Source organism: Castor canadensis, chromosome 12 (genome assembly GCF_047511655.1).
Source record: "Castor canadensis chromosome 12, mCasCan1.hap1v2, whole genome shotgun sequence".
NCBI lineage: Eukaryota > Metazoa > Chordata > Mammalia > Rodentia > Castoridae > Castor > Castor canadensis.
This window is the reverse complement of record NC_133397.1, coordinates 52,804,222-52,826,938: the sequence shown is the minus strand read 5'-3', so window position 1 is coordinate 52,826,938 and position 22,717 is coordinate 52,804,222. Positions and strand designations below refer to the sequence as shown.

The following is a 22,717-nucleotide window of genomic DNA, read 5'->3' as shown; positions in this document are numbered from 1 at the left end:
GCTCCTGGCTGATTCCCTCCATTGTCAGATACTGTGGCCAGCTCTTGGGGCAAAGGGTAAAGGCACTAAGACCTCATCCCTCCCCTCCCCAACTAGCAGTTGGTTAGCAAGAGAGCACAGGTAAGAGTTATGAGTGTCATTCCCATCTTCCGTTTTCTACTTCTCAGTCCCTTGGGGAGGTCCCCATTCAGATGATGTGTCCCCTGAGAGCACAGTCAAAGTGATCCTTGTGCCCCTTGCAGTGTCTGGCCTGGTACCTGGCACACAGACAATCTCTCACTACAAAAGAGTCTGGCTTTTGAATTACTGCACCCCATGAAAGAGAACCCAGAAAATCTACACAGTGAGATCTTCCCTTCGCCCCAGGGGTTTCTCTTTCTGTCTTGTCTTTCTGACAACTCCTCTTTATCTTGATAAACTTAGCTCAGGGGAGCGCTGGGAAACCTTCCTTGGAGCCCCTGAGATTGGGGGATGTGACACATCTTTTTTTTTTTTTTTTTCTTTTTCCTTTGAACTCAGTGTTTCATGCTTGCTAAGCAGGTACTCTAGCACTTGAGTCACACCCCCAGTTCTGAGCCCCATCCCCACCCCCAGTCTGGATGTGACACTCTTCATCAGGGAATGGGCACCACATGTGACTGTGGGGCTGACCCTAGCACAAAGAGGACTCAAGGTTCAGAAAAGATTGCAGAACACCACTCTTAGAATCTGCTTCTGCATGTGAGTCACTTGAAGGGCAGAAAAATGTTACCAAAAACATGCCATGTTGGCATAAGGATTATTTAGAGATAAAGACAACTAAGGTGCAGATGCAAGAGAAGCTCTCTACCTCTTTCTCTTTGTCCAAAAGCAGAACATCAATTTTCAAAGATGTCTTTTCTTCCCCTCTCTACCAGGAAGGAGAGAAGTCAACCACCAGAGACAACTAGACCCTCATCAGCCCAGGAGGACATAGGAGGGAGCTGTGTAATGAGCTGCAGGCCCCAACTCCCTTGGTCCCCTCATGATTTGTCTTCCACATTTTCCTGCTTAGGAGCTGAAAATCCTTTTCCTTTGTTGTCACTTCTGTACAAAGCTACTGTGCTTTTGTTAAGATGTCCTGACCCAGGTTCTAACATGGCCCTGAGATGTCCTTTACTGAGCACTCCTGCATGAAAGCAGGGCGCAGGTGGTGACAGACTTCTGGTGGGGCTTCTCTCCTTGATCTGTCTTATGTCAGTCTAACTTATAGGAGAACTTATAAATTAGAAGAGTAGAGGGGAAAAGGGTTTTTTTCCTCTCCTACATATTGTACAAGGTCCTTCATACTCTTTCTCTTTTAATCCTTACAACCCTGTGAGGTAAATTCTATTGTATTCATTTTACAGAGAAGGAACTGAAGATAGTCACACACAACTTATAACAGGAAGAGCTAGTTTATTGGGGTCCAAATATTCCCAGTCTTCCACTGCACAGTGAGTAGTCATGGTGGGCTGGAGCCAGGATACTCAGTTGCACTGGTTGAAGCTGTTTTGACTGGAAGACCCTTTCTCTGCCTGGTTCTTGCCTTACCATCGCAGCCTTTGCTCCTTGGGGCCCATTAACTCGCTGTAAGCTTACAGGACATTGGGATCTATTTCTGTTGTGATCCTCACACCATCTCAGGGAACATGATGAACCAGTATTCCATTCACTTCAAGTGCTTTAGGTTTATGTAGCGGGAGCAAAGACTGAGATGCTTACGGAGCAGTAAATACATTCTGTTGAAACTCTTGACCAGTATGTTTTAGAGTAGCTCCAAAATAATTTGCACTGGAATTTTTGGGGATTTGGATAGGATTCGGAGTCCTGGCCCTAACAGTATAACAAAGCATACTATATTATTAGAGCTATAGCTCCATTACTGTGACAAAAGACCAGAGACTGGGTACTTCATAGGCTTTATTAACCTCAGTTTTGGAGACTGAAAGTCCGAATAGCAGGGCACCAGCTCTAGTACTGCTCCCCCTGCCCTCCTTCCAGGATGCATCACATCCTGGTGGATGGCCTCCTGGTGGGGGAATCACAAGGCAGGACAGGAAGTCAGAGGGCTCATGCTTTTATAATAGCCTTCTCATGAGAAGAGCTGGGGTCCCACAAGAACTACATCAATTCCCTCTGAGGACAGTGTCCTTAATGACCCAATGACTTCCCACTAGATTTTCTCTCTTATAGGCTCTGTCTCTTACCATCACCACACTGAGAACTACTTCCAACACGTGCACCTTGGGGCACACACTGAAACCATATCACAGCCATAATAGAGGGTAAATTGAGAATAAGAAGCACCACTGCCCAAAAATGCCCATTCCTGGGTATCTGTGTTGGGTGGGGCAGATCCTGCAGGTGCAGGGGGCACAGCGATGCCCCCAAAAAGAACCAACAAATAATCAGAGTCTAAACAGTCTAAAGAGACCTTACTCTCTCAGCCCAGTGCCCACCTGACCCACGAGAGCTTAGTGTCTCTTATTTGCACTTTGTGTGGAGGGAGGAAGTGATGAGTGTCTCCACCGCCCCACGGGTGTCACTGAAGATCAGATCTCACCCGGAGGAAGTTCGGGAACCGCAACACAGCCACCACACTCGAGGCTTACTCGGCACCTCCCGCCCATTGTTCTTCTTTCGCTCATGTGTGTTGTTTCCGTCCCAGCAGACATTCCCTTGTGACAAATGGAAAGAAAGTAAAAAATCTGGAAAGAATGAATGCACCAAAGAGAGAGCAGATGCCATGAACCAAGCCAGGGGGAGACACATTTAGCCCTGGACACCAGGCAGGAAGGGGGCTTTGAGAGAAAGCTCTGCGTTTCTCCTGACGTGTCCTCTGGAACCTAGGCCTCTAGTGGACCATTCATCTCTCCTGAGGGGTAGGTGACCAGCTGTGAGAAGGTCACAGGAGTAGTGTATCCCACACAATTCCATGCACTGAATTCAGCTCATGTGTGAACACACACCTGAGCAGCGTATGAACCCTGGCCAAATGCACTTACAACTAGGGTGGCCCAAGCAAGCCTCATACCCATGCTTTAGCTTTCTGTGCCTTGGTCTCCTCATCTGTAGAATGGGAGTGATAATAATGGTATTTGCCTCATAGTGTTATAAGGATCAGATTAGTGAGTATATGTAAAGAACTCAGGCTGGGTACTGGTGGCTCACCCCTGTCATCCTAGCTACTCAAGAGGCAGCAATCAAGAGGGTCATGGGTCAAAACCAGCCTGGGCAAATAGTTTGCAAGACCCTATCTCGAAAAAACCCATCACAAAAAAAAGCTGAAAGAGTGGCTCAAGGTGTAGACCCTGAGTTCAAATCCTAGCACTGGGAAAATTTAAAAAAAGGAACTCAGAACAGATTGTGGCACACACAGCAGTCTCCTACATGAACATTCTACAAATGGCAAATGGCACCAGTCCTCAAGCTGTTCCTATACTTAGGGAAGTACCACATTTTCATTTTTTACCTGACTGAAAGGCTGACATGCACGGAGGATTTTCACAATTTTGCCTCCTCCTCTCCACACTTCAGGTAGGGATATTGCTGCCCCCTTGGGGTTGTCATTTCTTGATTGCTTCGTGTCCCATGCTCCAGAAGGGGGAGATAACCACTGTCTTTTGGGTGAGGTGGGGGGTGTGGCAGAGAGGAAATTTTGATGAGCCCCTGATGACTCATGAGTTGCTGGCCGTTTGGCTCAGTGGATGAAGTCACAGCACAGACAGGAGACCAAGCTCAGGGCTCTTGGCCAGGAAATGGAGCTGTTTCCACATGAGGGAACCCAAACCACGGAGGGACCCTGCACACCACATAGTCTTCCTTCCTGGGTTCTTTTGCTCAGAGGGAGGGGTGAGGTGAGTCATGCAAACACAGGCAGGATTGGATCGTCTGGTTCTGGGTCTGGGGCTCAGTTTATTTGTACCATGTCCAATTTCCCAAAGATCCTTTGATCTCCCCAGAAAGTGGAGGAACATTTTCTGAACACAACAAGCTGACTTCTCCAGAAAGCAGGCTCCACGACAGAGATCTGTGCTAGGACATTTACTGGGGACTGTGCTCAAGTTCAGTACCCATGTGGAGAAAAGACACCAATAGGCAGGGGAAGCCAATTTAGAGGCCATCACAACAAAGGTTCTTGCCAGTGCCACTAGGAGTTCTGGAGCTAGACTGGTGCTTTGGAATGGGGGAGCACGGCCAGCTTCCTATCCCTGCATGTTCATCAGAAGCAGGTGTCCTGGAACTGAGAGAGGAAGCAATTGTAAGCTGGCAGCCAACCTGTCCAGCAGCTGGACCATCAGTGCCACTGTCTTTCAAGGAAGATCTGGGACAGGTCCCTCAGCAGTCAACACACTGAGCAGGGTTTGGACCTTTCTTACCTTTTGCTCCTATTTATACATTTCACATCCTCTAAGATACAGTGTATACTGACTGACGTATTTGTGCTCAAATGCCATTTCTGTATCCATTTGACAATATTTAGAGGAGCTATATTTCAGGTGCTTTTCCAGGCCTGAAACTTGCAACAGTGAATAAAAGAGATGGAGCCTGGTGCTGGTGGCTCACATCTGTAATCCTAGCTACTTAGGAGGCAGAGATCAGGAGGATCATGATTTGAAGCCAGCCCAAGCAAATAGTTTGTGAGACCCTATCTCAAAAAAAAAAGCCTTTCACAAAAAAGGGCTGGTGGAGTGACTCAAGATGTAGGCTCTGAGTTCAAACCCCAGAACTGCCAAAAAAAAAAAAAAAAGAAGAAGGCTGGCAGACTGGCTCAAGAGAGCCTGCCTAGGCTCTTTCAAGCATGAGATCCTGAGTTCAAACTCTAGTGCTGCTGAAAAGTAAAAATATAAAAGAGATGAACTCCTGCTTGTGGAGTTTATGTCCTGTGGGAGGCAGGGGGATGCAGACCATTAAAAGAGAAATATTTAACATGGTGATTTGTGCTATGTAATATACTTATGATCACCCTTTTAAAAATTAAGTGGGTGCATGGGGAAGGGGGAGGGTATGGTGGAGTTTTGTGTGGAGGTCAGGGAAGGTGGTGTTTGGGAAAAGAGGAGATGGTGTGGTTACAGAGAGCTAGGGCTAGTGGATTCTGGGTGGGGGAAAGAGTGAGAAGCAAAGCGCTGAGCAAAGAGTGAGCTGCCAGTGCTCAAGGCCCTCAAGGAGAAGGAAGGTGTTTCAGGAGCAGGAGATAAGATGATAGAGGTTTCTGTGAAATATCCCCAGAACAGGCCAATGTGTAAATAGAAAGCAGGTTGTTTAGTGCTGGGCAAGTGGGCGAGGTTGGTGAGTGTTCACTTGGGGATGCAGGCTTATTTCCGAAATTATGAAAATGTTCTAATTTTCACTGAGATGAAAATTAGTACAGAACCCTATGAATGTACTAAAAGCTACACAATTGGCTGGGCGTGGTGGCTCATGCCTGGAATCCTAGCAACTTGGGAGAGAGAGATCAGGAGGATTGAGGTCGAAGCCAGCCAGGGAAAATAGTTCTGGAGAACTTATCTCGAAAATACTCAACATGAATAAGGGCTGACAGAGTGAGTGCCTATACAGTGTGAGGCCCTAAGTTCAAACCCCAGTACTGCCAAGTAAAAATAAATAAATAAATAAGCTTTTATCCAAAGGAATATAAGTCAACAGACAACAGAGATACCTGCATACCTGTGTTTATTGCAGCACTACTCAAAATAGCCAAACTATTAGTCTTGATGCCCAAGAACTGACAAATGGATAAGGAAGATGTGAGGCTGGCAGAATGGCTCAAGAGGTAGATCACCTGCCTAGCAAGTGAAAGGTCCTGAGTTCAAACCCCAGTACCACCACCAAAATAAAATAAAATGTGGTATATACCCTATGGAGTATCTTTCAGCAATAAAGAAGAATGAAATTATGTTGTTTGCTGGAAAAATGTATGAAAGTATAAATTATCATGTTGAGCGAGATAAACCAAGCTCAGAAAGACAACTACACAAATATCAGGTGTTTTCACTCATGTGAAATCCAGACCTCAAAAAAAAAAAATCACATGATTGTAAAATTGTACTGGTATTGGGGGGGGAGGCAGGGAGAGGGAACAACCAGAGGTGGAAAGGGGAAGAGAGTGATGAAGGGTGGAATGTGACTGACGTATGGGGTGTGTGTGTAGGAAAATAGCATAATGAAACCCACTAAAAACTATTGAAAAGGAGAGTTAGGGAGGCTGGTTAAGAAAGAGTAATATAAAGAGTGTGAATTTGATCAAATACAATATATGCACGTCAGCAAATATCACAATGAAACTCCTTTTTACAATTAATTAATAAAAAATAAATTAAATTAAATTAAAAAAAGAATCTCTCCATCGAGGCATTGAGGATAGCTGGAAAGAGGATGGCTGGTGGAAGTGGGAGCTGAGTAAGGGGTTGACCGAAGTAATGGCAACTCCTACCAGGAGCTGGAAGCAGTGAGTAAAGGTTCAGTTCTGACACCATTTGATGGAAAGCTGGCAGAAAGTGCTGCATGTGCATGTGTGAAAGAGAGGAGTCAGATTTTTAGTTCTAGCCAAGTGATGTGGCACATGCCTGTAATTCCAGCTACTTGAGAAGTAAAGGCAGGAGGATTTGGAGTTGGAGGCCAGCCCTGGCAAAGTTAGTGAGACCCTATCTCAAATCCCTATCCTAACTGGTAGTAAGTCTCCATTTACCAGGATGGAGACTACTGTGGGAGTCACACATTTGGGTTGGAATCAGGAGCTGGTGAAGTTTGAGAGGTCTCCTAGGCAGTTGGGAATTGGGTCTACAGTTCAGCATTGGCACAGTCTGGCTAGAGATGAAATCTGAGTCAGCAGCATACTCACGGCATTGAGCCTTGAGACTGGATGAGAACTTAGGAGGGAAGACAGAAGTCATGGCCAGGTGCCAAGGAAGATCTACCTTGTAGATGCAGAATGGACAAGGTGCTCATGAATATTTGTCTTAGAATTCTTCAGGCATGTGTTGTCTGCTCAGCTCACTTTGGATCTCAGCATCTCCAGCCTTAGTGTTTCACTACTTGATCTGGTTCAGTCTTGAGCACTGACTACAAATCAGTTTATATTCTGCTGGGACCATCAGCTACCTAACGATCTACACTTTCTACCCTCCAAGGATGTACCTTCTAGTGGAGAAAACAGAAGATTCATCTCCTCTATGATAATGTGAAGCTAACTTATAAGGCTGGAACAGGTACAACCTTGGGCTGCTGGTGAGACATTGATTCAGACTGGAGGCATTTGTGAGGACTCATCAAGGAGGCAGAATATGGGCTTAGAGTTGAAAAGTGTGTTGGGGAAAGATGAAGGACAGACAGTGGGGGAGGAGGGGAGGAGGGTGACCAGGCAGATGTAACAAGAACAGAACCCTAGGAGTCCTTTGTAGCTGAAGCATGGTGCTTGTAGTAATGAGAAGGGGGAGCTTAGACTGGATGAGTTGGTAAGGGGCATTGTTACAGTTTGGATCTGGAATGTCCCACACAGGCCCATGTGCTAAAGGTGTGGCCTCCAGGGTGGTGATATTGGGAGGTGGTGGAACCTTTGAGAGATGAGGCTTAGTGAAAGGTCCTCAAGGTCATTGGGCATACTCTCCAGGAGAATTGTAAGACCCTGGTATCCTCCTTGTTTTCTTTTGCTTTCTGGCCATGAGTTAAGTGGTTTTGTTCTGTCATGCACTCCCACTATGATGTGCTGCCTTGCTACAAGACCAAAATAACAAGGCCAACTGATCATGGACTGGAATCTCCAAAACTATGAGCCAAATAAACCTCTTCTCTTTATCAGCCAATTATCTCAGATAAGCTGAGATAACATTGGCACTCCATTTTAACATTCCTGTACCTATAGGCACACCTTAACTTGTCTGGTTACCTATCACCTAGCGATGAGCCTGGGATCTTTTGCTTCCTCTCACTTGTAAGCCCATCATAGCAAGTCATCAGCTTCATTGAGTCTGCCACTACCTACCCATCTAGCCATGACCCTCCTCTTTTGTTCCCCTCTTATAGTTTTATTACTGCAGCTTGTCTCTTCCTCTCATCAACTGATTTGCCTCTTTGGCTTTCTATCCTATCATTTTATAAACTCCTAATCCTGGATTGATAGCTTCTCTCTCTTCCTCTATTTCAAAGTATAATTGGACAATAATCACTCATACTGTAGTAGTTTCAACTTCATTGTCACCAGTCTCAATCATTCTTATATACATTCTTAATCACCTTAATTTCCCATCTTCCACTGTGGTTATGCTAAAACTTTGTTCTCCACTCATTCTTTGCCTGGTGTGGTTTAGTTGGGTGCCTCTCCCTCAGCATTTCTCACAAAACTGCAGTCAAACTATTGGCTGGAGCTGCAGTCATTTCCTTGTTTAGGATCACTCACATGATCTAAAGTGATTGAAAGATCATTTTACATAGATGCCTTACAACATGGTAGCTTACTTTCCCCATGGTGAGTGATCCCAGGGGTAATAAGACCGAGTGTCCAAGCTAGAAGCCACAGTCTTTTTATAATCTAATATCAGGAAGTGACATACTGTCACTTGTACAGTGTTTAATTTGTTAGCAGTGAGTCTGGTCCCAACTCAAGGGCATGAATATCAGGAGGCAGAGATAATTAAGACCATCTTGGGATCTGTCCATTACAACTTCTCCCTCATTTCCTTATTTCTGCTCCCTTCAGGGCTAATTCCTCAACAGGTACAACTGCTCTTATAAGTAGCTAGCATCATTCCATTGGTTCCTTCCTCAACCTCAAGGTTGGCATGTCCAGATATCTTCTGTTAAAAATAAGCTTTCTCTTTACCTTGATCTGTGGCTTCTGATCTCTCCTTCCCTCCCCTGCTACTCTTGAGAATGTGACATTTGTTCCTGGCTTTCACTTCCACCTCCACAGCACTGCACTTCTGCAGTCATCAGTGACCTCCTAAATGCCAGATCACATGGCTACCTCTCAGTTTTTATCTAAGCTGACTTCTGAACACACATCCCCCGCTTTTGCAGTACTAAGGATCAAACCCATGCTAGGCAAGTGCTCTTCCATGGAGCTATACCCCCAGCTCTCTGCAGCATTTAGTGTTGTTAACTCTCCTCTTGAGTTTCTCCTGTATGGCTGACTTCATTTTTTCAACCTCCTCTTTCTTCGCTTATCCTAAATCTGAGACTGCCTGGGCTCTTCCCGCTTTCCTTGGCCCCACTCCTGCGGAATTCTCACCTGCACCAGTCCCTGCACCTCTGTGTTCTGTAGCTGTGACTCTGTCTTCCAGCTCTGATGTGAACGAAGCAACATACTTCCTGACTTTGTTTCAATCAACTCCAGACTGAGCTTGAGCCCCATTCTACTGAGCTGGCAGGGATAAATCTCAGTAGTTGTCGATGTCCCTCTCCCCAGGGTAGTCAGTTCTTCCTAGAAGGCCCTGCCAGGCAAAGACATTGGTCTTTGGTTCTCACTAATATCTGCAGAGATGTTCCCTGCTCCAACCATGTGGTCCTTCAGGTCCAATGGCCTTGTTGCTTAGAGCAAAGGAATTTTTTGGTAAAGTGAATGTTCCAGATCCTGGAGACCAGAATTCTTAACTGTACTAATAACTTGCCCTCTTTCAGTGTTTGTCACCTCCCTGTCCTTAGGGACTTGCTGATAACTTCCAATCTCCCAGTCCCAAGGGTTAATTTTTTCTCTCTTCTCTTTCAGCTCTCACAGCTCCCACTCCAAGAACACCACACACAGATGAGTATCTGTTTCTTATTCTGCAGAAACATCTCAGAAAAGGAACTACCATAGGCCTGGCCACCTACTCAGTTGCAGTGGAGGGAAAAGTACAGCAAACAAAACAAACTAATCCTTTTGGGAATTTGACAGTGGGTTTCAATACATTAACACTTTCTTTTCTGCCTCGTGAGTTTTTAGGAGGCACACAGAGATCCAAACATTCACTTCATTAATGATTCAGTTTATAGGGGGCTGTGGCTTTGGGTCTGCCCCAAATTGGTCTCGCTCTGTAGCCCCGCCCATCCAGCAAGTCCAGGAGAGCCACTGAGCACGTGACCAGAAAGAACTAAAAGGAGGGGGCGCATGCGCATGCGCAGTTCCTTCCCTCAACATGCCCAAGTAAGCCTCCTTAGTGCTGCTGGCAGGAGTGAGAAGCCAGGTGAGCTGGGAGTTCCTCCAGCAGGAACCTCTCTGATGCAGCCGGGAACCTGGATTCTCCCTCACAGTGATTTGTAAAGATGACTGGCCCGCTATGAAACCTGGCCTTGCAGCAAGGGCTCAGACCAGCCTTCCCCATAGTGTGCAGTGCATCTCCACGTGGTGGGTGTGAGGCGGCTTGAAGTCAACACCTCTGGTCCCAGCTTCCCTGTGTCGTCAGAGTTGATGAATAGTACTATCATGCTTTCTAGTCAAGGAAGGCACACATGAGCCTTAGCTCTTCCTGTTAGCCACTTTTGTGGCCGATCCCATCCTCTCTAACTCTGAAAGCTCTCAAAAATGTGTTTCTTCAGGCTACCTTAGCTTCCCCTCTTCTCATCTCTTAGCTGGACCACAGCAGGAGCCTCCTCAACGTCTCCCTGTCTCTATGTCTTCCTCTGCCACCTGTGGGAAGGGGGACTGTTAACTTGGCAAAAGGTATTTCCTGATGATCTTGGTGCTTGCGCTCTGGGTGGAAGAATCCAGGCAGAACACGCGGGTGTGAAGAGAGTTTATTAAATGTTAGGGAAAGACAAGGGAGCATGGTGGGACACTGGTGGAGTCTGCTGACAGAGCGTCTTTCATTAGCGTTAAAATTTAAAGGTCATCTATGGGAAGGGAGGAACGAGATTTCCATCCAATAATCAATTGGTGAGGAGGGAGAGGATATGGACGGTTCCCAGCCAGGTGAGGGTGGTCTGGGGCATCCCTGGGCAACCTGCATAAGCGTCCCAAACTTTCCCTACTCCTAGCCTGTCTCAGGACTGCCCACATCTCCAGCGTCTAAACACTTTCCCCAAAATGCATCCGGTACTTCACAGACCCACCGCAACATCCCGTTTCCAAAGCCTCCATGCTTTGCACGAGTGGTTTCCTCTGTGCTGCCTTCAGTCCTGTGGTCTTTCTTTCCCAGCACCATCCCTGACCAAGATGGAATTAATAGGGCCCTCTGTTCTGCTGTCAGTAGTGTAGTCTGACCTAGCTGCTTGTTAGTCAATTTCCCACCGGTGTGAGAGTCTCTCAGAGTAGGGACAAGGGTTTAATTCCCATTCCTACTCTGGGTGCCTAGCTCAATGCCTGGTGACGGTGGGAACTTGATAAACATTTATGGAATGAACAACCTCATGGCTACCACATGCCACTGGCCCCCAACAATTAACCTTTTCAAATGGACTTCATCCTTTCTTCCCTCCTTCCCACCTTCCTCACCTGGCGGCCTTGGTGCAGCTCATTGGTTGGAGATCTCACAGGGAATTTAAGGGTGCTTTCCCTCTGGGGTGCTCAGTTGGATGCAGGCAAAACAGGCGTCTTTGCAGGCTGTGAGTGGGCCTTGCTGGGGAGTGACTGCTTTGTGCAACCTCAGGGCCTCCTGCAAGTCAGACTTGTTCGCCTTCACTTCCTGTGCTCAAGGAGATTAGATACTGCTAATCAAGGTCGATTTTTTTTTTCTTTTCTTAATAGTTGAAACTACCAAGTACCAATTGCCATCCAAGTGGGTGGCTTTCAGAAATCCCCTCTTTTTTGGTGTCTGACTTCTTGTGAGTTTCAAGAAACCAATCTATTTGGAAAAAAACCTGCACTTAGAAGTTCTTTGAATTGCTGCGAAGCCCTAGCAGGACGTGATCTGGATCAGGGTTAGATAGCCTTGCCTCATGCCCAGGAGAGGTGGGAGGAGTGAGGTACAGGTGCATCTGGTGTGGTCATGGCTTTAGATCATTCTTGTGGCCATTTCCCCATGTGTGGTGTTTAACAGATCTAGTTGGATCTGAAATCAGGATGTCTGTTTACACTATAGAATACATATTCCACTCTGGTGGGACACTCGCTTAGCCAAGCATTCTGAGAGTCCTGGGCTGGCAGAGACAGGCTTGATAAGTGTTCTCATCTCAGCCTAACCCATTGTAATCTTTAAGTAGACTGAAAAATAGTTCAGTGAAACTTCATAAGAATTCAATAAATCCTACACATTTCTCCAAATAAAACAACTGTTCTGAGAAGTACATTTCAAGAAGGGCTTGGTGGCAAGGCAAGGACGACATCTTCCCCGCATGGGAGGTGGAGATCTATTCAGTCTGGCCGCGAGGCAGACATTAGCCTTCTTCCCTGATTCTTGTGCTGTATTTCTAGGAGGATAGATGTCCACTGGGGGTCAAGCGCTATCACAGTGCATGACACACATCATTTCATATAACATATAGTGTCCCAACATGATTTACTGAATTCTGCTATGTGTCAGGAACTTTAACTCATTCAGTGACTGTTTGAGGTAGGTTCTGTTATTGTAAGTAAGCATCCAACAAATTAAGCTATGATTCCAGCCCAGGTTCTGTTTTTTAATCATCACTCTTTTTTTAGGAGAGAAAAATGGAGGCACAGATTAAGTAACTTCAACAGTTTCTCGCAGTCAACATATTGCAGGGCTGGAACCTGAGCCTGGGCAGTGACTGCAGAGCCTCAAATTCCATAATGCTGGAAATAGGGACAGCTATTCTCCCCATTTTGCAGATTAGTAATGTTGCAACTTGCACAAGGTTGCACAAGTGGTAAGAGACACAGGTGAGGTACTTCCCTAGATCTCCTGCTTTAAAGTCTACCACATTCTTCTACCCCATGCTGTTTAGATAGTGGATTCACTAGTTAAAAAGTTAAAAAATGTCTGCATGTCTTATTTTTTTTTTTAAAAAGAAAAAAGTCATCTCCTACCTTCATCTTCTGCATTCTTGCATTCTTGATTTCTGTTCCCTACAGGCAACCAATTTTCAGCATGTTAAGACTTTTGTCCTAGTATTCATTTACATATTTCTCTTTTTTTCTTTCTTTAAAAAAGTTTTTTCTTTTTTTAAATTGAGACAGGGTCTCACTATGTATCCCAGTTAGCCTTGAACTCCTCATTTACCCATCTCTGCCTCCTAAATGCTGGGCTACAGATGTGTTCCGTCATGCCCACCATCACTTACCTGTTTCTAACTATTCTAGAGTGTTCAGTTTTGGATATTTTCTACTTATTACTATTAAGACAAAGATTTCACTGTCTTATACCCTGTCCTCCCGCATTCTGGAATCCTTAATATAGTTACAATGTTTTGTTTGCTCAATATTCTCCATTTACATTATTAAGACTGAATATTCACAGTTGAACCATATGAGGTACCGTAGTTACATTTCTTTTTTATTTAGCTTTTGGATTTCTCTGAAATTAAAATACGTCACTTGAAAATTTTACTTGCTTAGAAGAGCAATATTGGCGACATCACAATACTTGAAACGATACTACAGAGTTACTATACTATACCAGTAGATACTATAGTAACTAAAACAGTACGGTACTGGCACAAAAACAAATACATAGACCAATGTAATAGAAGATACAGAAATAAGTCCCAAGTAGGTATGCCATCTGATTCTTGATAAAGGCATCAAAAACATACATTGGCGAAAAGACAGCCTCTTTAACAAGTGGTGTTGGGAAAGCTGGATATCCACATATAGAAGACTGAAACTAGACCTGTATCTCTCATCAGGTACAAAAATCAACTCAAACTAGATCAAATACCTCAGTTTAAGACCTAAAACTTTGAAACTACTAGAGGAAAACACAGGAGAAATTCTTGAAGATAGAGGGACAGACAAGGACTTTCTGAATAGGACTCCGATAGCTTAGGAAATAAGAACAAGAATTGACAAATGGTATTGCATCAAAGTAAACTTCTGCACAGGAAAAGCAACAATCAACAGAGTGGAGTGACAGCCTACAGAACGGGAGAAAATCTTCACTAGATATTTATTCAACAAAGGATTAATAGCTAGAATACATAAAAAACTAAAAAAACTATCATAACAGTAAATAAGTCACAGAATAAATGAGTAATGGAACTGAACAGATTCTTTTCAAATGGAGAGATACAAATCGCCATAACTACATGAGGAAATGCTCACCATGCTTAGCAATTAGGGGATGCAAATCAAAACTACATTGAGATTTCATCTTATTCCAGTTAGAATGGCTATCAGCAAGAAAATAAATAACAAATGCTTTTAAGAATGTGTGGTAGGGCAGGGGACAGGAGGAGGAACTCTTATACCCTGTTGGTGGGAATGCAAATTAGTCCAGCCACTATAGAAATTATATATAGAGTTTCCTCGAAAACTTATAAATGGAGCTTCCTGACTCAGCCATACCACTTCTGGGTATGTATCCTAAAGAATCAGTGTCAGCTTACTACAGAGATACTTGTACACCCAAGTTTATCATGTCATTATTCACAATGGTCAAACTATGGAATCAGTCTAGATGCCAATCAATGAATGAATGGATAAAGAAAATGTGATCTGTATGCACAATTGATTTTTACTTAGTATTTAAGAAGAATGAAATTAAACTGGGCTGCTGTGGTTTATGTGTGTAATACTAGCTACTTGGAAGACTGAGATCCAGAGGATCATGGTTTGAGGTCAGCCCTGGCAAAAAAAAAAAATGCACAAAACTGGATCTCAATGGAAAACAGCTGGGCATGGTGGTGAGTGCCTGTCATCTTAGTGACAATGAGATGCTTAAAATAGGAAGATCATGGTGCAGGCCAGCTGGGGCAAAAAGTAACCAGAGCAAAAAGGGCTGGAATTGTGGCTCAAATGGTCAAGTTCCTGGCTCACACAAAGCCCTGAGTTCAAGCCCTACTACTGGGGAAAAAAAAAGAATTAAATTATGTCATTTGCTAGAAAGTGGATAGAACTAAGCCAATCCCACAAAGACAAATATATGTTTTCTCTTATTTGTTGAAGCTAGGGGAAAACAAAAAAACCTAAAGTAGTAACAGAAAAAGGACAACTAGGGAGGTGAGAGGGGAAGAGAAAGAGGGGAGGGAAGAGAGAGGGAAGAAACAGCAATAGAGGGGGGCAAATATAATCAAACTATACTATGTAAATGTATGGAAATTTAATTCATGCCAGAAAAAAAAAAAAAAAAAGAAAAAACTGACTTGCTTGTTCTCCAGCTTTTTGACAGAGGCGTATCACCGTCTTCTCATTGCTCCTAGGCATATCAGGTTAGTGTTCATCTCCTTTTTTTTCTTGGTGATATTCCTGCTGAACCTCTTTGTCTTTCTGCTTCAATCTGGTCTGATGGCTAAAGGATGCTAGTAGCTGTTAATACAGACCAACTGTCTGCCTGCTGCTTTTTTAGAATATTTTCATGTCATAGCTACTCTGAAGGCAAGAGTTTCAGATGGGAGCAAACAAAGCATGGAGCAGGGTGGGAGGTGGGAGGTTAAAGTCACACAGACATTAAGTGGTAGAGCCAGGCTGGAACGGGGCTCTCTGCCAGATGCCACAGTGCTCCCTGCAGCCTTGCACAAAGGACTGTGGTGGCTGTTAGCCAGGCTACCCACAGAACTTCCAGACCCTATGGAACAGTGTAGGGTGGTGGGTCTAACTTCTTTCATAACTGGGAGATACAGCTGAGTCCACGTCCAACTTGGACTTTGAGTCACACTTCCAGATCTGCCACTTAGTAATCATACAATTCAGAGATGACCATGTAATCTCCCTAAGCCTCAGTTTCCCCATTTGCAAAGTATTTGTAAAAATATTGCAAAAAATGCAAAATATTTGTAAAAAATATCTCATAGGGTCATCATGAAGATTAAGTGTCATAATGTTTTAAATGCTTAGTAAACATTAAGCTTTTATAATTATGATCTAGATCTTTGGGAGGTGGCAATACTTTTATCATCGAACCCCTATAATCTAGCATCCTTGAATTTCTGGACCATGCTGGGATATTATGGAAGAGAACAGTGTAAAATAGAATCTTCTGAATGACTTGTTCCTCTCACTTGAGCAAATTTTGCTCAGTAAGCTATTGCTGTCATTTTTCAGTTTAACAGCAGTCCACCCTCTGAGAATTGATGCCATCTATTGGTGAACCGGTCAACTGGTCAATACTAAAATGAATTGTGTCCAAATGTCCCAACTCATGCTTTTTGACTTCTACATTTTTTTCTTTATTGTTGATTGGTGCAAAGATATTACATTTTGGGGCAAGAAATTTTCCTTGGGAGAAAGGAATGTCTATACTTTTACCTATTTCTCCCTTTTCCTTCATACTTCTGTCCTTTTCAGAGCTATTAACTATAACGGTTTGCAATATAGAACCGAAAGAAAAAGAAAGACGACACAAGTTTGGGATGAACATTTGGGAAAATATACTGCTCTAATGTAGTATATTTCAAACTGTAGGTCTCAGTTCAAGACAGGTTGTGAAATCACCCTAGTGAAATCAACCAGGATTTTTTAAAAAATGAAGTAAAACATCAATCTGTATCACACATAGTAAGGAGCTGTTTTGTGAGCTTGTTTAATTATATATATATATATTTTACATAAACCTATGTAAATTATATATGAGCAGATATCATCTAATGTATACAGGTGGTAACTTGCAACATGAAATGTACTTCTCAGTAAGGGTTATGGTTGAAAGTTGGACTTCGATCCTCCTGATCTCTGCCTCCTGAGTAGCTAGGATAACAGGAGTGAGCCACCTGCACCCTGAAGAATCAGTTAATTTTACTGTGGCTAAAAACAGTTGAAATCTGATATATCCAGTTTCAAAAGATATATTTTGTTTTTTTTTCTCATTGTAATAAATGTATTACAATGTCAGAAGGTATTTTGTCAAAAATATCCCTTTATGTAATTTTTTTTTTTTCCGTACAGGGGATTTAGGGCCTGCAAGGCTGACAGGCTCTCAACTGCTTGAACCACACCTCCAGCAGTTGTTTTTATGATTCTAATCAAACTGTATGCAGAGACAATGTGAAGTCTGAACATGAAAAGATAGTGCATCGATCTCTACCATTTTACAGGATATGTGCTATAAATTGATACACAGACCCTATAACGGAATGCATCACAGGTGTTCTTGTAATTCTGTTCAGTTCAAGCTGTAATGAAAATCTGATTCATTTTCTTAAAACAAAAAAAGGCATTGCTTTTCTTTCATGCTGGTGAGGGAGATGGGAACATTGCATTGCTATTGTTTCTGCAAGGACCTCTCCCTTTGCTTATCTTTCAACATGCTTCAGTTTTAGCAATGCTACATTTTGCATTTTTAAACAAGTATAAATTCTGTAATAAAGGCATCTGTGTGTGTGTTTATAAATACTGTAACATGCTTGGAGCCATAAAGAGCCTGTTTAGTATGGTGTCAATTTAGTTTAAAACATTTCAGCGTAGAATGGTAATTGCTAGTGTAAGCTCCAATCAGAAATAAACATTCCAGGAATGGTCAGGAGCCAGTCAGGAATCCCACACTTCCTCAGTGACTACTGGAAGCCCTTGTTATTCATTGCTCAACCAATACAGGAACTTTGCTAATTAGCTTAATAAATGTCAAATGTGTTCCCATTGGTGCCACCTGAGGCTTGCTAATAATCTTGATGTAGAATACACTTGTGAGTTTACTACTGGAATGTGAATTTGGCTAAAAATGAGTTACTTTTTTATTTTGAGATAAGGTCTATGTAGTTCTGGCTGCTTAGAACTCATGACCTCTTGCCTTAGCCTCCAGCTTGCTGGGATTTACAGGCATGCACTGTCCATTCTTACAAGAGGAGGTACAAAAATGTAACAAACCCTGTGACTTTTGCTTCTAGGGATAGTCCCCATGACTTGCTTGCTGATTGTACCTGTGTCCAGCCATAAATACAGAGGATACTAGTTGCTTGATATTGACCACAAAGATGGCAGAATTTTTCTGATTACTTGAAACAAATGCCTCAAGTGACACTCTCATCAAAGTGTGCTCAGATCACATAAAGACAGAAAGCTGGAGACATCTTTAAACTTAAAGCAGATTGTACAAACTGTTGTGCTACCATTTGCCAATGAACTTTTTTTTTTTTACATTTTTCTTAGCATGTATTAGTTGTGTGTGGGGGTCACTGTGACATTTAAATATGTGCTTACAACGTAACTTAGGTTCACCCCTTCCCCTCCTCCTGCCCTCCTCTCCCTTCTTAGGACAATTTCAACAGTTTTCATTGTTCTATTTTTATACACATATAAAAAGCGTATTGACCATATTAGCCCTCCTTCACCCTCTTTGTTTGCCCATCTCCCTCCCACTGGTATCTAACCCTAGACAGCATCTGTTTTACCTTCTTATCCTTCATTTTTAGTGTATATTGATTGTTAAATGGAGTTTTGCCAGGGTATTTCATACGTGTATATTGTACTTTGATTCTATGTGAGGCTAATGAATTTGATCTTTGCTTTCATATTAAGTGGGTAAGCAATACCATTATCTACTAGAGTCTGGGTGGTAAATGACCAAATTGCTTGTCAGCTTGAAAATAAGTAAAAAAGTAAAATTAGTAAAAATTTCTGGTACTTTTGAATTACTCCCAAATAATAACACTCAACCATCACCTATATATCAAAGCAAGTTAATTACTTATTCCAATAAATGAGGCTTATGTGTACAACTGAGACAAGCTGGGTGTTGGCGGCTCACACCTGTGATCTTAGCTACTTGGGAGGCAGAGATGAGAAGGATCTTGGTTTGAAGCCAGCCCAGGAAAATAACTTGTGAGACCCTTTCTCGAAAATACCCAACACAAAAAAGGGCTGGAGTGACTGAAGTGGTAGAGCACCTGCCTAGCAAGTGTGATGCCTGAGTACTGCCAAAAAAAAAAAAAAAAAAAAAAAAAAAAGTTAAGACAATCCAAATAAATGGCAGGAAAAACTAATAAATGGCAGGAAAAATTAATATGAACTACACAGCTATCTAGAAAGGAGCAGCAGTAGCTGCAGTTATTTATAGAATACTGAGGGATGATGTAGCCCCATTTACATCAAAGATGTCCTAAATACATTATAAGGTAATTGTGTGGGTCTTTGTTGAAATGCAATAATAGCTTAAAATTTATAGTAAACTCAGTATCTTATGCTCAACTCATTTCAAATGTGAAATATAAATTATTTCAGAAAAATAGGGAGCTTGGGAATAATATCTCATACAATTCTTTTAGAAAACCCTAAGAGTTAGCATTACTGAAACTGGTTTCTTACCATCTTCTGCTCATTTGTTACTATAATCATGACTAATTTAAATGATAAACTATGGACAATGTATTAGGTAGTTGCCTATTTAAACAGAATTTTATTTATATAAAAATATATATTTAAAACTAAAGCACTTCAACTTACGTTGAAATATGTTCCACTCAAGTTCGACTTTGCTAATGAATTTAACGTGATGGTAAAACACTTTTCTAGATAAACCACATTGCCTTTCTTTTGAAGTATATAAAGAACCTTAGGAATGCAGTGTTCCACAGTCCTCCACCAGCCCCTTGTGCCAGTTAAGGGACACAGTGATTTTGAGAAATATACTACAGTAAAATGAAATGGAGGAAATTATAAAGATTCCAGGATTGTTCGATCCTGGTGGTTCCCACTCCTCACATTTTTGGGGTCATGAACCACCTTGAGAAATGAAAGCTATGAACTTCCCCTCAGAAATGCACATAAAAACTTCTTATATACAATTATAAAGGTGTCCCTAAGGATCCATGATCCCAAAGTCAGGAATTCCTATTTCAAAACTGCGGAACATAATGGAAAGTTTAGCCTATTTTGATGCTGCTATTTTCCCTTAATCACTACTATTGAAAGCATTTTAATAACAATACTAAATGGCTGCATTATGACAAAATTAAATCTTATTTAAAGTTCATCCTTCTGCTCCAATTTTACAAGATGTTATGCCAAGTAGCTTCAATCTCAAATTCAGTCCTTAAAACTATCAGATACCTGCTTTCCTTTGATATGTACTATTCTCTAGAGCAAGTCACTGAAAACTGAGCAAATTAAAATATAATACCTTATGAAAATGAACATGTATCTATATGCTGAAGAACAGATTGACTTACAGAATATATTTCTAGGCTTCACACTTGAAAACAAGACACATGTAGTTAGTGCCTCTGAACATAATATTCAATCCCAGACCCTATCTTCTCCTCTTACTTACTTGGAACCAATACAACAGAAGACTCCTGTTATGGTAATGAAATGTACTTTCTACTGGTCCAGATAGGAAACACTTCAGATTTCAGAACCCACCATTTCAAAAGCATCTAATCAACTCCTCAGTTGCCCAATAGGTTGAAGAATGCCATCTTTGAGGATTTTGAAGTTGAACCATTGACCATGTCTTACTTAATACCATGCTGATGGACCCTTAATCTAAAAGAAATAACCCTATTATAGTACAAGGGTTAGGCTTGTTTTTTCTTATTAAAGAAAAACCCCACTGGTTACTCAAAGGATCCGTTTACATAATATAGTAAAAATGGATGCACAGGAATTTCTTTGAGACTGTGAAAGCTTGATTTAAAAGCAGGAAACATTAAATACAGAAACACACACAGAGCAATGATATAAAATTTAATCAAATCCCTTACCAAAGAATTTTTCAAAGTCCAAAGTCAGGTGACAATTATTCACAGTCCTTTCATAACCATTCACTTTTGCTTAAGTAGACTATTAATAGAACAAATCCCAGATTATCTGAATATATGAAAGGAGTCAGCTGAATAAATGGCTTAGCCAAGAAAGCTACAACTTGGTTATGGGATTTCATTCTTATTTTCTGCTGCTATGTAAAGTGAATAATGGAACATTTTTCTCCCTTGCTCTACTTTACTTACAAGTTTCTTTGTAAAAGTTAAACACTAGAACTTGCATTTCAGAGACCTAGGGGTCAGGGAACAAGAGCAGGAGAGGGGAGGACAATGCTCTCTGGTAACCTGAATTCAAAAATTTAAACAATGATAAAGGGTTTGCAAGTGAAAATGGATTGCTATTTCTCCACTGACTAGATGGCATCTCATGAGTCCAATAAAATACACAACCAGGGATTTCCCCCTCATTATCAATGTATCATTTTGTGTTTTTCCTGCTGGAATTACTAAATGCTGAATGAGAGCTGAAGAAGGTAATATATACCAGCATTCCTGGCTGGGCACCTATACATTTTCATTTTAAATATTTAATTCAAGCATAATCCATATTTAAAAAATTAGACTAAAGACAGACAGTAAAGGTTTTAAAGGTTTCTCTTTGAAAAGATGGTATCTTACAGTACATACAAAAATACTCTGAAAATACATACGACTTCATTTACAAAACACTGAATCAACATATTACAAGAATTACATGGTTATGGATTTTAATAAACTGAGCATGCGTTCATGAAACTTAAAAAATATTAAGAAATGCACTGAAAAAAGCAGTGTAAAAAAAGACAACTCATATAGTTAAATAAAAGTTACAAAGATCCTGAGCCAATTAATGGTTGGTAACAATGTCATTCAAAAATGCCTTTAGGTTTCAATAAAATCCACTGCTTATTTCTGCATGCCTAGTCGTGAAGAAACTGTTTGAAGTTGTGGGGTAAGTTATGATCAGGTATTATCATGCTGAGTCAATTTTACACCTCAAAAATACAAGTCTGCCATACTTAAAGGTATCTTATCATTGATGGTGAAATGTGTTGCTCCTCGGTAAAAAATACCAATCAACTGACAAGAATGGCATGAGATAGTAGAATATGTAACAATTTCACCATTCATATACTGACTTTCAGTATCCTGGTTAAATTCTGATTTTTAATAAAGATGCATTTTGAAGGCCTCCATGGGAGGCAAGATATAGAGAATTTATGGTGCCCAATTCTTGTCATCACTGGACTAATCCTCCCTGGTAACTAAGCAACATTTGGACAGAAAGGCACAAAAAATAAAAGTTTAAATATTACATGTGCTGAGAGGGAAAAAATAATTTAAATCAACAGGACAGTACATGTACACAAATGAAAAAAGCAGAAAAGATATCTCACATTCATTAATCTCAGGTTTCACAAAGTGGCGTCAATGTTAAAGTAAATACGTTAACATTTGGAAAATTACAATTTTTTTTGTTTTCAACTTTTTCAGCTCTATACAATGATTAAAACATAAGACTTAAAAAAAAAAAAATTCAGGACTTGTTTTATCAGGGTCCAAGTGGCCAAGAACTGGTTCCCATAACAGAGAAATGAACACTGAAAGTTAAGGCAGTAAAACCTCCAAATGCAAAGCCATTATTACAATTTGATAGCAGGTGATCCTCAGGAGTGTATGTAGCAATCAGTGAAAGAATGCTACAGTATCTGCAGGTCAACACCACTTCAAGGTCATTAGCCTGATGACTGTAACTTTCACCTATTTTATATATGGCAGCCATTTCTATTTTGAAGAGTAGCTGCATCTATGCCATTATATGATTGCATGTTCACGTAAGTGAGGAGGCACTGCTTTTACCGATTAAGGGTCAGTCTAATGGAATTTTTGATGACACGTATGTTATTAGCTGGAACTGGAGAGGATGAATCTGGTAGTTCTTTACTGGGTAGTCTCTATTAAAAAGAAACAAACACACACATCATAATGGCTCATCTATCACAGAATTCTTGAG

General features: G+C 41.6%; 1 protein-coding gene across 1 annotated transcript in view; it reads right to left on the bottom strand.

The window, feature by feature from the left end:
* Nucleotides 1–20,632: 20,632 nt before the first annotated feature.
* Nucleotides 20,633–22,717, bottom strand: part of Papolg (poly(A) polymerase gamma) — a 33,662-nt gene continuing 31,577 nt past the window's right edge. The window contains exon 22 of the mRNA XM_020185102.2: nt 20,633–22,658. Within this exon, the coding sequence (XP_020040691.1) occupies nt 22,560–22,658 (99 nt within the window). The 3' untranslated portion in view covers nt 20,633–22,559. The remainder of the gene's footprint in view (nt 22,659–22,717) is intronic.